This window comes from Petaurus breviceps, unplaced genomic scaffold (assembly GCF_028583685.1).
Source record: "Petaurus breviceps papuanus isolate PSGF00001 unplaced genomic scaffold, PetGlider_PUasm1.0 188, whole genome shotgun sequence".
Taxonomy (NCBI): Eukaryota; Metazoa; Chordata; class Mammalia; order Diprotodontia; family Petauridae; genus Petaurus; species Petaurus breviceps.
In genome coordinates, this window is record NW_027185804.1 from 1412467 (window position 1) to 1429205 (window position 16739).

The following is a 16739-nucleotide window of genomic DNA, read 5'->3' on the forward strand; positions in this document are numbered from 1 at the left end:
AGCTGATGGCAGATGGTCTAAATGTATACTGGGTGTTGGGAAGAGAAAAAAATCAGGAAAACAAAACAAAACAAATCCTATTAAAACATATAGTCCAGCAAGCAAAAGTCAACTATATGTGATCAGAGCTGATGACATGGTCACTGATATTTCTGAAGACTATGAGCTTATCTGCCCATCCTTTATGGACAGCAAACCTTGGTTTGGTCTTGATGTTATGAGTACAGGAGAGAAATCACAGCCTCCTGATCACCATAGTGTGAGCTCCTGTAAAATGGGTTAATATCATAGGAAAATTAATATCCTAGGAAATTTACTGAATTCACTCATTGCATGCATAAGTCAAAAATACTTTTGAAGCAATCATCAGAATTCAGTCAAATCTAATGAGGCCTTCGCTGCCTTGGGCAGGTGAGCATGAAATCTAATTTGTGCTCATTTGGCCCAAATGACAGCAGTTCTAAGTTTACTGATGTAGTATCTGTCTCTGAGAAGGAAACCCACATTTCATGAGATATTCTCAATGAGACCTTGAGACCTATTGTCTGCCCCCTACAGACTGCCACAAGATGCAGGTCAAAGGGACTTATTCGGAGGCACTCAGCACCCTACAGGAAGGAGTACAGAGATTTTGTTACTTTATCACATGCCCCAATCTCAGCAGACGTGATGAAGTATCTGTCCCATTGTGATTTTCTATTATATATATGTATAATTTATTGTTATTCTATTTTATATTTTATGTACATACACACACACACACACACACACACACACACACACACACACACACACACACATAGTATTTTCTCTTATATCTCCAAAACAAGCCTAATGAGTTGCGGTGGATGGGAGCAAGGAAGGGGGAATGTGTGAGCAGGACCAGGATCAGAATATCTATTCTGCTGTAGTCAAAATCATGCTTAGATTGGCCTTGTCTCTTTTTCTTCTTCTTAACTGAGATGAGCTAAAATAGACTAGAGGACATGGCAGCCATTTTGGCACGTACAGGTCACTAGGAGCTTGCATTTAGGGTCCATCTAGTCTAACCCTCTCATTTTATAGATCAGGAAACTGAGGCTAAGAATTAAATGACTTGCCCAAGGTCATACAGCTTGTACCTTTCAGTTGTAGGATTCAAACCCAGGTGTCTATAACTCCCCAAGTCTAGCATCCTAACAGCTGCCACATCTGTTATTTCTGGGCTTGTTCCTTTTGAGAATGACCACCCCATTATCAGGCTCCTGTGTCAGGCATTAATAAGGGAACCTAAAGTGTCTCAGATCAACGAAGCATGACCTCTCTCTGTGTCTCTGGAGGAGTTTCTTGTTTCTTAAGTCCCAGTTAAAATATCTGTGGACTCAGCTGAGAAGGTGGAGTGATCACATGCCCCAGCAGGCAGCCAAGCTGCCCCTTCACGAAGGTCCCGTTAGCTGGGCTAGAACCTGATGAGGCCGATGTGGTTTAGTCAGTGGCTGCACCTCAGCTTCTCTTCAGAAAGACCGGGCAGCCTTGTAGAGGGAAGTGAGTCACTTTGTAGAGGAAAACAGAGCCCTGGAGCTTTTTCAGATCCTGACGGAGCTTCCAAGGGGCAAAGCTGCCAGGGCTTTCTGAAGCCGATCTGCTCTCCCAGCTCCAGGGACCCTCGGCAGCTACCGACTGCCAAGTCAGGTGCTGGTTTCACGATGAGGGAAATAATAGAAATTTCCAGTCCATTTTCAGCCTTGGAATTTCTATTTTACCCTCCATAATTTGGTGAGGGGGTGGAGGGGGCGTAAGTATGATGTTCACATTTTGTAGATGAAGAAGCTGCGTCCCAAGCTAATGAATGCCCCAACCCTAGTCCTCACACCATGTCCCAACCTTAGCTCGCCGCGCCCATCACCCATCCTGGTAAATATGCAGAAGCAGCGTTCTTGCTGCTCCCCAAGAACACAAAAGTACATGCATTTTTTTTTCCAATCTTGTTTTCATACAGGCAGCAGCCTCAGATCCCCATCACCACAGGAACGGGTGTTGTGTATCCTGGTGCTATTACCATGGCAACTACCACACCATCTCCTCAGATGACTTCCGACTGCTCGAGCACCTCGGCCAGCCCGGAGCCCAGCCTCCCGGTCATCCAGAGCACTTATGGCATGAAGACGGACAGCGGAAGCCTGGCAGGGAATGAAATGATCAACGGAGAGGACGACATGGAAATGTATGATGACTATGAAGACGAGCCCAAATCAGACTATAGCAGTGAAAACGAAGGTCCCGAAGCCGTCAGTGCCAACTGAGGAGTGTTTGCAGAATCGACATGCTCAGACTGGGGTTTTTTTTCTTCTTTATTTTTTTCCTGAACAAAAAAAAAAAGTCTTAAAGAGCCCGCATGCATTTGTGGCTCCCCAATTACATCAGCAGAATGGTCTTAATTGTTTCATAATGTGTGAGACAGATGGAGTTTTCCCTGATTTTTCATGAACTTGTGTTTTTTTTTTTGTTTGTTTTTTATTTAGGTGAAGACATATATTAAATATGAGACATCGGGACTTGAAAACTTATCTGAATCCATAGCTGTCTTACCAGTCTTACTTATTTTTTTTTGGTCTTATTTTTTTTCTCTTTTGGATGTTGATAAAGGTTTAAGTTACTGTTTTTAGATGGGGTTAAACATTCTCACTCAGGTATGCTGTGCCGGCCTACAGGTTGTGAATGTGTTTTTATTCTGAATTATGTTAGCAAACAACTGCAGATTTCATCTTGTGAACGCTAGCAGAATGTCTGCGGGCACGCAAGCGCGGCTGCGTGCAGAGCACTTAAAAAAAGGCCTCTGAATTCCATTTTTCCATGTGTAGAGTTGAACTTCTAATGTGCCAAACTTTTTCATCACTCTTGAATCTTAAAAAAAAATTTTTTTTTTGAAAGTCTTAAGGGAGACACTGCAAAGTCTTAGACAATCCTTTGGCATCTTAAAAAAAAAAAGGATAACCACAGGTTGTATTTTTTTCCTTTTTTTTTTCTTTTCCAGAAAATGGTAAAGTACTCAGGAATCTGGAGACAGGATATTGTAAGGAGTGAGCTTGGTTGCCACCATGCATGTACCCAACTGCTTTTGCCTCTCTCACTGTGCCATCAGCGTATGACATGACATGACGTGACATGATGTCCACCCAACAGAGCAATCACCAGTTATGAACAAGGCTGCTTGTCCCCAAGTGAGGCTGCCTCTCACAACCCCCCATTACCCTTTTGCCTTTAACCCTGGCATTCAGTCTTAAACATATTTTCTCTTAAATAATTTATTCATTCCAGAATGTCAAGGGTCCAATGATTATTTATTTTAAAAAACATTGTTGGTGGCATTAACTTAACAATCCTTATTTCTACCTTTCTACCCCACCCCACCCCCAACCTTTTTTTTTTTTTTTGGTCCTCCATTACCTGCTATAGACATGAAAATGTATGCAAGGACTGTATGTCCCCAGAACATCTGGAAGCATTTCTTAAACATAATGATGATTCAAGTTATTATTTTTAAAGCCAAAAAATTTCTTCTTTACAGTGGGTAACTGGCTATAGGACTGTGTACTTATGGCCCAGGTATAGGCCCTTATATCTGAGCAGGCCAGCCTTCTACTTCCCATTCTATATCTGAATTCTGTGGGAGCTGATCTCAGCAGGGAGTGATGAGGCAAGCTTCAGGGCCCGCCTAGCAGCAGGGTGACAAGAAAGCCCAGGAGCCAACCCCCCCATCCATGCTTACAGGCCTCATGTAAGATCTATGGGTGAAGAGTAAGCCAGTCCTGGCCAGCAGGACCAGTGGTTGTGTGGGCCTTAGATTTGCTGATAGAATCTCAAGGACAGAGGGAAGTCACCCAACAGCCTCCATGCTGCAAGTAGAGAGGTAAATAGTGAGGCAGGATGCATTTGGGGAATGAGTTATAAACTTTGGAGGAGCCAAAAGGAGAGGAGGAGAGGAGAGTATTCCCTTGAGAAGTTCCTTCTTTTAGAACCGAGGAACCAAGAGCTCATGGGCAGGTAGAAGAATTTCAACCTCTTTTACTTTCTTCACCTATACAAATGTCACCATTTCTGCAGCAAGTGGAGTGCACACACCCAGCTCTGTGTGTGTGTTTGTGCACATGTGTGCATGTGTGTGCATAGAATGGGAGATAATGTACAGAACTTAATTCACTGTGCACATGCACCTATCCCTGGAGAGATCTCCTGCCTGGCTGTAGGGTCCCTGGGCTCCCTCCTAGGTTGAACAGCTCAGTTCTCTACCCACCCCATCCCTCCAATCAGCATGGTTCTTTTTGCCTTTTCCCCTACAGTCTCCATTTGGAAAGCCAATGACCAGGCCTATTCATCCCCAGTGGGACAGAATACAAGCTCATTACTAGGACATAGGAACAGGGCTGTCAGATTTCTTGAGCCATCATCACTTGAAAGCAACTAGAGGGTCTTTGTATTAATTTTCTCCAAACCCAAGGCCATACCCAATAGCAATAAACAGGTCTAGCCAAGAGGAAACTGAGCTCCAGGCTCCCATTAGCTGGTGAGCGCTCTCTACAAGCTGACATAGGTACTGATAGACAAGCTATGTTCTTACCATCAGTTGGGGATCAGAACTTTGTTTGAATACGTTTTTGCTCAGAAGAGGAGGAGGAGAAGGATTACTTACTAAAGCTGGACTATTTATTATATCGTCTTACTGACTTAGCCGGTTGGTCGCCTCTCCTTAGTTCTCTTTCTCTTACCCACCCCCGCCCCTTCCCCTTTTCCCAACACCTTGCTTGCTCCTTCCTTCTTGGTTCTGTTGCATAGGTAGAGTGCTGTATGGCTAGCATTGTGTTGTCTGTAATTAATTTTGCACAAAGGCAAACATTTAGTGTAGTTGGTTAATTTTGTTTTGTTTTTATGACCATGCCAAAATAATATTCTGGGCTGGTGGAGAACAAAGGACTGTTCTTTAGGACTGAAACTTGATTTTGCTCGTAGTACAAACACACACACACACACACACACACACTCACAGATGTTGTTTTGTAAGTGTTATAAGCACTGGATATAAATGGTATTTTTTATCACTTCTGACTAATGTGAAACTGTTGTACGAAAAATACATGAACAAAAGTCATCTGTTTCGACTCGTGTGGGCTTGCCCCGCAGTTGCCGGATTTGAGTCATTTTATGTCTTGTTATTTCATTTATTTATGCAAAATCCATGCGTGTATGAACACTTTGTTGGAGCCGCAGCCCCCGCCCGCCTCAGCGCTGGGGTTCGGTCACTTCTAGCCACGTTCTTCAAAAAATGAAAGGCTATTCAGGAAGGATCTGATTGTAAACGTCTCATTCATTCATTGGGTCAGACGGGAAGGTTGTATCTGGATCTCAATGGTGCGCATAAGCAATTTATTGTATTTATTAGCCAACTTTGGCTCTAAATGTTGGTGGAAATTAAGAAAGGACAATCGTAGCGATAGCTTCATTTTACTTTTATCGGGGCTCGAAACAAAGTCTTTTGATGAATCTACCATCTCATTTTAGAATTTTTTTTAAAGTGTAAATATAACATAGGAAATAGATTTTTATTTTTGGTTCATGAATAATTAGTGAAGTATAAGTTATGTATTTACTTTTTCTGTTCTGTATCCATGTATATTGGTCCATATTAAAAGCTGACAAGTCACTGTACCTCATGCAAATGCTGAATTATCAGAGTGAGAGAGCCGTGAGAGCTCAGGTTTGGACCTCTAGCTGGGATAGCAACTTGGGCTCTCACTGAATTTAGAAGACACCGTCCACAGACACAGACTTATTTTTTTTTTTAATATAGAAAGTTGATACATTGAAAATACCAAATTTCCGGGATAGCTGGTAGGAAACTCAATTTGCTTTGTGAATCCAAGCAGAATGCATGAAATAGTCCTGTTACTGTTTGATAGCAGAAAGCATGAATAGCATTTGGAAAGCAAAAAAAAAAAAAGAAAAAAAGAAAAAAAAAGATGTCTGAAGATTAGACTCATTAATAAAGCCCCACCCCCTGCTCTGCCCCCACCATACCCCAATACTGAATAGTTTGAATAATATGAGACTCCTTATTTCTGTGTCCATTTAGTTCATGGTATTGTCATATTGCAGATGAAAATGATTTACACATTGTAAGAGGACGTATGGGGCTTTTCCCTATCACTTGGAATTGGGGCACCGGCAGGAAATACTCTTTTTAACCATTGTGCCATGTAGTTAATGGTGGGATAATATATACATAATATATGTATATATATATACATATTCACACACATAGATACATGTAGATATGCATATATGTATATATGTGTGTATATATGATATGTATATATACATGTGTACATACTGCTTTTGTCCCTAGACTTTGCCCCATCTCCTGAAATTATATAATTGTGAGGGAGGGGGTGGGTGGAAAGTCTGTGGACAAAAGCCATCAGGCTATTCTTGTGCTTAATGAACAAACGTGGTGTTTTTCTGTTTGGGACAATTATAAGACATTTCTTGCTTTCAAAGATACCCAGATCATGACAAAGTCTAATCCTGTCCACTCCCATGGTTCTCCTTTGTAAAGCACTGGTTCCAGGAAGAGGCTTGATCTGAACCCCCAGTGGGGTTCTGATGATCCCACCTCTGATTACTGAACTTATCTAAGGAAGGGCTGAAGATGACTGCCACTACAACCTGGGTTGCATTAGGCCTATTGAACACCAGGGTATTTATCAGAGGGCCAGTGAGTTACCTTGTAGTATCAAAGCTGAAATACAAGACTGCATTCTTTCCCTTTGGGAAGGTTGGGGGTGAGGAGTGGCAGGTTACTCCAAGTATTCCCACTTAGGCCAAGGAGTGGGTGAGCCATCCATAGGCTGCCATTATTTTGAGCGTGTCTCTTGATCCCCTAAGGTGAAACTCATTCTGACCCCAGCACCACAGTGTAGTTCCCCCTCCCCTGCAGTTTGGCCTAATTGTTATGTAAGAGATGATTTTCCCAAGTAGTTGACAATAAAGGTCACATTGCCATTTGAGACCATGCAAGATACCCTTGTGCCCAGTGCCATTTAATTGCCCAAGAATTGCAGTTGGTTAAATGTAACCTGATGCTTTCCTGGGTCTTCATTTTTCATATAGAAAGGGACAAATGGTGCCCCCTCTCTGAGGGACCTTCCATTGGCATTCATTTAAGAATGGACTTGGCACTCACATCCATTCTTCTCAAAGAATAATTGTGTCTGACCTCATCTGCCCTCCTATGAAGCACTTGTCTCAATGCCTTCTTGCGCCACCCCCCACCCATTCTGACATGCTTTTCTTAATAAATGAATTCTCTTTGTGATTCCTTTTGACCATGTTCCATTTTTCTTATACTGTATAATGTTAGGACCCCAAGGTGAATGTGATATAATAATTGATCGTCAGAAATACCAATATGCAAACACATTTGTTTTCCCTTCCCCTTCCATCAGGGGCTGAGCCATTTGCTCCTGAATTCCTGCATTCTGGAAGTAGAAAACTTTGGTTCAGAGGGCAGGGCAGAGTAAGGGCCTCCAGGATGGGGATTAGAGGTGGGGGGATCACTCATTGAAAACCATTTTCAACTTGATCTGGATGGCAATACATGAGCTAGAGAGCAGCTTGACAGTAGGATGTGCTCTTAATTTCTTCTTCCTGAAGAACCCCAACTGAGGTCCTTGGTGCTCCTGGATTATGGGGAATGTGCAAATATTTCACTGTGTGTGTATGTGTGCACACTGCCTCTGTGCATTCTCTTTCCCTCCGGCCATCCTTTCTGTCTCCCTTTGTCATATGAGTGTTTTTGCTTTTTTGAAAGCACAGGTTCCATTGTTAACCCTTTCCTCTTCCATACCACACCCCCCAGCTTGTAGTGTGATAGAATCCTTAGCATTTCTGTCCATTCATTATTGTATTTGCCTTGTAAATTTTTTTATTACATTAAGACAAGCTTATAAGCTGTTACTACATAACTTATCTTACTGTAACTCTTTTTATTTCCTGACGTAATTTGTTTGTGATGTATATTGTGGGATTGTACTCTATGTTAATTTAATCAGCACAATTCACTGACATGCTGGACTGACACGCTAGCTGCTGTTTCCAATTGTAAAGTTTGTGTAGGGCTGTAGGGACAACTACAACTCTGTTGTCAAGGTACTATGCTCTGGTTCCTATAGCAACACTGTGGGTGTGTGGGCCCTGGAGATGCTAGGGTTGCTGTTGAGTTACACCCTCTAGTAAATTTTAACTGGCAGGTTTTCTTCATAGAAATTCTATGTACAATGCAGGTACCTACCTGGGCCCATGGCTGGTAATGATTTGGGCGTTTAGAGGAAAAAGATTAAAAAAAAAAAACTAGTGTCTATTGCTGCTTTGAATATGTTTTAAAGTCTGAAAATGTAAATAGTTTATCAAAAAAAAAATCTTGTACAGTCCAGTGTAAAGTTTTTAAATGAACTTACAGGTTGCCATCACATCTTTCTCACCCTCTCCTCTCAACACCGAAAACAAAGTTTGCTAAGGATAAAAAGCTATTGATGACAAAGTAATCTCTCAAGTTAAAAACAGAAAAAAAGAAAAAAAGTTTTAAAAAGAGAATCATCATTCTTAGCTTCATTGCATAAACAGACTTCTTGGGATTTTGTTGTGCAGTATTGACGTGAGGTAAATTTGATATTCAATAATCTCTCAGTGGTACTTTTAAAAAGTCTTCTCCTCCTCCTCTGCCTCAGTAATTAATGGAAAAGACACAGTTGAAAGGCACACTGTCTTTATATATTCTGGTGTATGTTGGCACCCCTGCTACATATTCCTTTTTCCCCCTTTCTTTTATCTTTATTTTTTCTTTTCTTTCCTTTTATTTTTTTTTTTTTGCACAAGGTGCTTTCCTGATATGTTAAACATGCCACCATCCTCCGGTGATACCGTATAATATGCCATGATGGGGGTATTCCCCCCCAGGGGAGTGTCTATAAGAACTGCCTATTTATGCTCATTTACCTCAAGACTGTCCTCTCTACCCTTAATCTAGTCACCATCACTCCATCTTTTGTACTGCTGTTGACACTTACAAAATTAAAGATAAATTTTGTTTTATGACATCTGAGAGTGTCCTTGTCTATGCGACGCATACATTTCTATCTCTTGTCCCAATAAAAACCAACCAGACAAAAACTGTAGTCAGCATTGCTGAACTAGGTGTCTAAAGGGTCACCAGCCTCAAAGTAGCTACCTAGTTCTGTTCCCCATCTTGGTAAGAAATTCTTTGGGGCTGCTTTGTCTTGAAAAGCATGCCCATCCTATTTTGTGGCTCATGTTGGGAGGATGTATATTTTTTTGCAGCAGGAAATACTTGTGGATCAAACCTGGAGGAATAAGGAGGTGATGGAAATTTTTTACGCTTAGCATCGCAGATTCTCCATAGAGCTGAAAGAGATCTTACAAATCTAATCTGTACCTGAATAGGAATCCCATCAGTATCCAAACTTTGCTTAAAGACCTCCCATGGGAGAGAAGCCCACTACCTGCCAAAGCTGTTCATCCTATCCCCCTTTTTCATTGCTCTATTAGGAAGTTTGTCTTTTCCTTTTATACAACCCAAATTTGCCTCTCAACATCTTCCCATCCATTACTTCTAGTCTACCATCTGGAGCCAAGATGAGTCTCATCTTCCTTCTCCATGATAATCCTTAAGCTATATGAAGACAATGGTTATCATTTCCCCACCCTAAGTCTTGCCTCCAGGCAAAAAATGCTCAGTTCTTTCAAGAGATTCTCCTCCACAGCATAGCATGTGTGCCTTGAAATGGTATTAAATCCTTTTGAAGTGGAGTTGAGAATATACACTCCTTTGGAAAAATTAAGTAATTATGCCAAAGTATGCAGTCGCAACACCCAGGAATGAAAACCTGGGGGTCCTGGTCGCTCACTTAATGTACTGAAACTTAATATGATTGACTAATGGCTTAGATGGAATATCCTAAGAAGAATGGCTGGGCTATGGTTTGGGTGTGCCTGTTAGGTTTCGAAACACTGATCTACATGGCACTGGTTTCTAGAACAGATTCTCAGCAATTCTCCTTTTCAGTTGGACAGTTGGAACCAGAGGATGGTAGCTTTACCTCCATGGGGTCAATTTGCTATTAAATGATGTACCCCTAGATCTCCAAGCAATTTGTATAAGACCCAGCTATTAAGTTATACAAGGGGAAAGGAGAGGTAGCATGGAATAATGAATAAGGCATTGGACCTAGGGACATGAAGATCTGATTTCTGTTTCTGCATCTGACACTGACTTGCCATGTAACCATGGGTGAGTCATTTAAACCCTCTGAGCATCAGGGAACTTACTAAAATATCAATTTATTTATAGATGAATTGAGATCTATATTGGTAGAAGAAATTCTCACAAGAACAAAATCATAAATCCTTGATGTATGGATGTAAAAGGGGAAAGATATTAATAATATTTCACTGTATGGTTTACAAACTACTTTCCCCATAACAAAGCTGGGAGATGGGTAGTGCAAATATTGTCTCCATTTTACAGATGGCTTTGAGATTTTAAGGGAATTGCCCATTGCCACATAGTTCTGATTTGTTAGAGTTGGGTTTCTATTCATGCCATACTATCTTGGATCCTTGTCAAATTAAAGATTTTATTTTACCAGTTAAGTCCTTGAAAATCCTGAGTTGCCCTTGACTTATCTTGTGCCTTGTAGGTTTCCCAATATGGGTTTGTTTGCCTGCCACTTTTAAGATGTTACAGAAATTCTCTTGAAGTTTTGGCCATGGTAGGGGGTGGGGATGTTGATGATATATTTTGGGTATCTTGCTGTTTCCTATGCCCCAAGAGACAATTTTGAAGTGTTTGGAGGATATGTCTCCAATTTAATGTTTCTACATTCAACAAAAACTTTTCCAGTAATGGTGGGAACCAGTATTTAGGCACTGGAGTAACTTCCTTTATCACATGAGAATGATAACAGAAAGAAAATTTAAGGGACATCTGGCCCAACTTGCTGTTTGATGGATTGATCCCCATTCCTACCTTAACACCCAAATAACCTTGACAAGTGGCCATCCAGTCTCTGATTAAACAACTCCAGTGATGGGGAACTCACTGTTTCCTGAAACAGAGAGTCCTCTTGCTATAGCTCTAATCACTAGGAAGTTCTTCCTCATAATTAGCTGAAATTGGCCTCCTTATAGCTTCCATGCATTTCTCCTAGATTTGTCCTTTGGAACCAAGCCCAACCAATCGAATCTTTCCACAGGGCAGCTCTTAATATCCTTGAAGACATCTCTCATACCCCCCCCCCAAAATCTTCTCTCTGATGAACACCTCCAGTTCTTTCATTCATCCTCTGATGGCATAGGTGGATCAGCTCATGTGGTAGGTGGAAAAGTCTGAGAATGCCTAGTGAAATATTTGACTGTCGGGTAGAGGATAAGGGCCAAATTAAATCAGTAGTACAAGAGTCTCTAGGGTTCAGAGTCAGGACGTATGGTAAGGTCTGGTGGGATGAAAGATCATCAGAGTTGGTGACTCTCATTTCACTCAAGCCCTGAGTTCAGTAAATGGATCCTGAATGGCTTCTAGGATGGCTCTGGAAAAGAGGAAGGAGAGGGAAGAGGGACGGCAAAAGGAAATGGCATCCCACCCATCCTGAGAGAAGGGGAGGGGACAAGAGGGAAGAAGAGGTTGCATTAATAGAAATTCAGCATCTGGAAGCAGAGAGGGGATAATCTTGTGTCCTCTGTCCCAGTAAAAGCACTGATGGAGTATTATTTTCAGTTCTGAGCATGGTATTTTAGGGAGTACATTGAACTGGGGCAGATCCAGAGAAGGGTGAACAAAATAATAAGGGGATGGGAAACCGTGCCATATAAAGATCAGGTTAAGGAAGCAGGTATGTTTAGTCTGGTGAAGAGTGAGTGAGTGGGGGACAGACTTGCTATCTTCAAGGATCTGAAGGGATGTTCTGTGAAAGAGGCTTGACCTTAAATCTAGGAGTACTAGATGGAAGCTGAGGTGGCAGATTCAAATTCAATGTGACAGAAATCTTCCTGTTTTCCTAAAGTGGAATGAGCCACCACAGGTACCCTCCAAAGAAGTCAGGCAGCTCATGGCCCTAAAGCTTTTTCAGATAAACTGCACAAAGGGAGAAACATCACAGCTCTCAATAGGAGCTGAGGAGTTGGATCACTTTCCAGGCTGTGAAATATAAAATGACTGCCAAGTAGACTGTAATACGTGGGGCTCCCTGTTTTCACAGCTCTGTGGGCTGAGGGGTAGCTAAAATCCAATTGATTTAATCAAGAAAATCTGGACAGTGAGGCTCTGAATGGGCAAATTATCCAATCAAAACTTGGATATGAAATTAACAAGATGAAGTTGAATAAAATGTGAGGAGGAAATTCCCATTTAATCAATGATTCCAGTTAGGTTGAAAGGCTTGAGGAAAGAACCCAAGAATGAGAAAGTGGGACCCAGTGGGAAAGACCATTAGTCCACGAGTGAGGAGAGCAGGGTTATAGTAGCCTCTGAGCAGTCAATCGCCTTCACTGTGCCTCAGTTTCCCAAATGCAGTGTTCTACGTACAGGAGGAAATTAGTGTTCACTAAATTAAATTTATGATCAGTCATCTCGAAAGCCCTTTCTTATTCTGATAGTCTATGACTCTAAGTGTCCTTAGAATGCTTTAGAAGCAGTGTGATATAACAGACAGTCAGCCTTAGATTCAGGAAATCAAGTGATCTTCATGCCCCAAGCAAGCTACTTAAGCTCCGGGTGCCTCCAGCAAATCTCTAATTATAAACAGAAGAGCAAGTTTCAGATTGGCATTGGTAAAGGAAGTTTCCACACTGGGAGCTCCACATAGTAATGCAAACATAGATCCAATCCAAATGCTTAAAAAAAAATGACCGGGAGGGGAGTTTAAAAAATGGGAAGTTATTTTTGAGGGTGGGGTGGGGGAGGTAGGAAAGATCCTTTCCCTCTGAGACTCTCGAGTCCATTTTAAGTTTATAATCTGCTTAGTAATACTAAGGAGAATTCAAGGATTGACAACCCATTGGGGTCCCATCTGATAAAGAATTCGACAGAGAAGGATGGCTGATTCAGCTCAGAGGACTTTCATTCAGTTTACAAACATAAGCTGTGATCAAAGGAGTAGCAAAGTAGGGATGCTTAGATATACAGAACAAGTCCATAGAATTGCCTTGTGGTCCCCAATGATGAAGAAATCTAATTCATTATGTGCAACTAGTTGGAAAAATGAATAGAGCTCTGATCCTGGCATCAGGAACACCTGATTTCAAATCCAGCCTGAGATAATTACTAGCTATGTGACCCTCAGCAAGTCACTTAACCTATGTCTCCCTCAGTTACCTTAACTGTAAAATGGGGAAATAATAGCTGAACCTCACCAGGCTATTGGGAAAATTAAATGAGATACTATACATAATATGCTGCACATATAAGCATTTATATTATATTATATTACATAATATATTATATGTGTTATATCATATATTAACATTTATATAATGCTTGAGGCATTATATAAATGTGGCCTATTATTTTAGTAGTAGTAGTAGTAGTAGTAGTAGTAGTAGTAGTAGTAGTAGTAGTAGTAGTGTTATTGGTGGCCTCTGCTGCCTTCTTGCTCCCATAGCTTGGCTGTACTGCCCCTAATTTAAGAGATCACAGCTCACAGACCACAAAATAATTCAGTTGGGTTGGGCAGACAACTACTAGTAAATTCTGTTGCCTAAGCCATCTTTTCTTTCACTCCTTAATGAATGCAAACTCTTCAGGTAATTAATATGATGGTTGCAATATGAACCTGAGATTCCCAAGCCCTCTCTGCTATTGACAGTTTGATTTTGACCCTCTGTTACATCTTCAGAGATTCACTGGTAGAAAGTCACTTCTTCACCTTGTGGTGGTGTCTGGGGCCATCTTGGACTTCTCTACAAGTGTGTGTTCTCACAGGGAGGCAGGAGAGTTGAGTGGGGAAAGAAGTAAGGAAAACAGGCACAGCTGTGGCCAAAGCCTTAAAGAGGCCATCAGCCTCTCCCCCTCTCTGAGGTTGTCTGTAGGTAACAGTTAAAAGAAAGTAGGGAGACTTTAAATCCCTGTTCTGATGATCCCTCAGTGGGGCTGGAGAATGGAGTTTTCTGAGATCATGACTAATACAGGAGGTATCTTTGTGGTGTAGCTAAGGAGTCCTAGAGAGTCTAGTCCCAGAGCCCCATGGCACTCTGCCCTCCTCTGGAGTATTAGGCACAGTTGTGAAAACCACACATTGATATGATGGTGGGCAGAGGAGGGCACGTAGGATGGTGAAGAGCCTTGAATCCTTATCATATGAGGGCTGGAGATCTTCAGGGAGAGACTGGATGAGCACTTATCAGGTATGTACTAACAGAGGTTTCTTTGTGTGATCCATCTTAAATTCTGTGATTCTGAAAAAAGTTTGTGGACTGTTTTGTCCTCTAAGGACTTAAAGCATTAGGTACAGAAAATACAAAGGGGATGTGTAGTAGTCAGTTGCTATGCAGAGTCAGAGATAGCTGTGTCCTTGACCATTCCACCTGTGTCAAGGACAATGGAACCCTGGCAGTCAGTAGGTATAGGACCCTGGCACCATAAAGGTGAATGAGAGTGACTTTAGTCCTCATTGCTCAAAGTTGCTATTCCACATGGGCCAAGCACAGGTCAGAGAGACTATCAAGAATTTCTTTCCTTTATACCTGCTTCTTCCAATTCCTTGTCTTCTCTCTCATTTTCTCCTCCTCCTATCAGGTTTCTCCTCCCAGTCTTTAAGATCCAAAAAGGGAAAGCTTGTATAGACACTGATAAAGAAGATGTCCCTTCTCAATTCTGGCAAAACAGAGCATTTCTGAATTAAGAGGGAAATTGGGCAGATGTGTGTAGAATATACCATATTAAAAATCTGGGGACACATTCTCTAGCTACATTGTATTATCTCCACTCCTCTGTCCCCCAACCCCCATCATTCACCTTTTCTCTGCCTCCCCTCTACAAAGAAAATGACAACAAAATGATAAGGCTTCAAGACTTTTCCAAATATGACTGGGGGGTCAGGACCTCCCTTTTTCTAAGGCTGATAGGCAGAATACTCTGAGACTCTATAGTATGATGACATCTGGGACATGAACAAGATGGTGACTTGATCCCTCTCCCGCTCCTCTGAATATATTCTATCTCTGAATTCTGAGTGGTTATTGTAGACTATGTGGGGAAAAAATAAAAATAAAGCACTGTTAAGGTTTTGCATTACCCAGGCAGAGCTAGGTGGGAATTTCCAAGAAATAATGTGACAGTTACGTTATAACTTTCACACTACTGTTGGAAGCAAAATTATAAAAATATTTTCTGACACAACTCCATATGGGCATATGAAATTTCATTCCATTTTGCACATGTAATTAAGTGGCCAATATAATAAGTCACTGTGTGCACAATTCAATTCTCTTTGTAGCTGAAACTGGGCAGGAGCAAGGCTCAGGCCAACTTGAACACTGGTGGAATTCATTGTTCTTCTGTTTAAGTTTCAAATGTGAAAGACAATTTCTCTATTTGCCCCCTCTGAATTAACTCACATTTATATAGTGCTTTAAGGTTTATTATATAAGCTTTCCTCACAACACCCTGAGTGGTGGCTTTTTTTTTCTTCTCGTCCAGAACTGCTATTTCACTGGCACATGGAATACCTGGGTCTGTTTGCACCCCAAGGTATTTCTTGTTCCTGTTGGACACTACAAGAGTTTATTCCCCTGATTAGACAGGTTTCTCAAATTTCTGGACATTCCATGGTCCATGCCATTTCTCCTGTTCCTCTTCCTCTTTCTATCACCTATGTGAATGTTGGCATCACTGGCTCCATCCTGACTCACCCTTTCCTCTCAACAGCATTCTTGCCAATCTGAAGATTTGTGTTTCTCAGTGGGCTTTCTCTGCATTAACATCAAGGGTACACCTTGGCTCTTTCTAAATAGCTTCAGTAATTAACAAAAGTGGGCACCTGATTGTCCCATATCTTTGGAGACATTGTTATCAGGATATGGAGACACACCCTTTTAATCACTGGGAAAAGGATCTTCCTCCTGTCCTTGTACAACCACTGAGACCATCACACTTGAACACTTTTGAGATTCATATTTTCTTTGCTATGAATGTTCCATCTTCTGATGGTCAGCCAAGATTGCATGGTACCATGGATAGAGCGTTGGGTTTAGAGGAAGAGGAGCTGGGTTGAAGTCTCAGGTAATTTAAAGCCTTAGGCTCAATTTTCTCCTCTGTAAAGGAGGAGGATGGTAAGACTCATTGACCTCTCAGGTTCCTTTCTGCTTTAAATCTATGATCCTGGGATTTCCCACTAAGTGCAGTCTTTTTCTGGGCTTAGTCTTTCCACTATGGAAGGAATGGTCAGAATTTGTGTTTTGCTGGCATGGCTTTCAAAGCCCCAGGGGTCTTGTCCAAAGCATGGAGAAGCACCCGAAGTCTTTGATGGAGAGATAGCCACCAGACCACAGAATTTAGAGAACGCAAAAGCCTATCAAAATCACCTAGACCAACCCTCTAAATTAGGCAGCTGGGTGACAAAGTGGATAGAGTTTGGACTTAGATTTAGAATTGGGAAGACCAAATTCAAATCCTGCCTTGGTCACTTTGTAGCTGG

General features: G+C 41.5%; 1 protein-coding gene across 30 annotated transcripts in view; it reads left to right on the forward strand.

Moving 5' to 3' along the window:
* SOX6 (SRY-box transcription factor 6) overlaps nucleotides 1–9128 on the forward strand; it is a 672513-nt gene extending 663385 nt beyond the window's left edge. For all 30 annotated transcript variants that reach the window (XM_069091122.1, XM_069091109.1, XM_069091112.1 and 27 more), the window contains one exon: nucleotides 1979–9128. In XM_069091122.1, coding sequence (XP_068947223.1) covers nucleotides 1979–2282 — 304 coding nt within the window. In that variant the 3' untranslated portion in view covers nucleotides 2283–9128. The remainder of the gene's footprint in view (nucleotides 1–1978) is intronic.
* Nucleotides 9129–16739: the final 7611 nt, after the last annotated feature.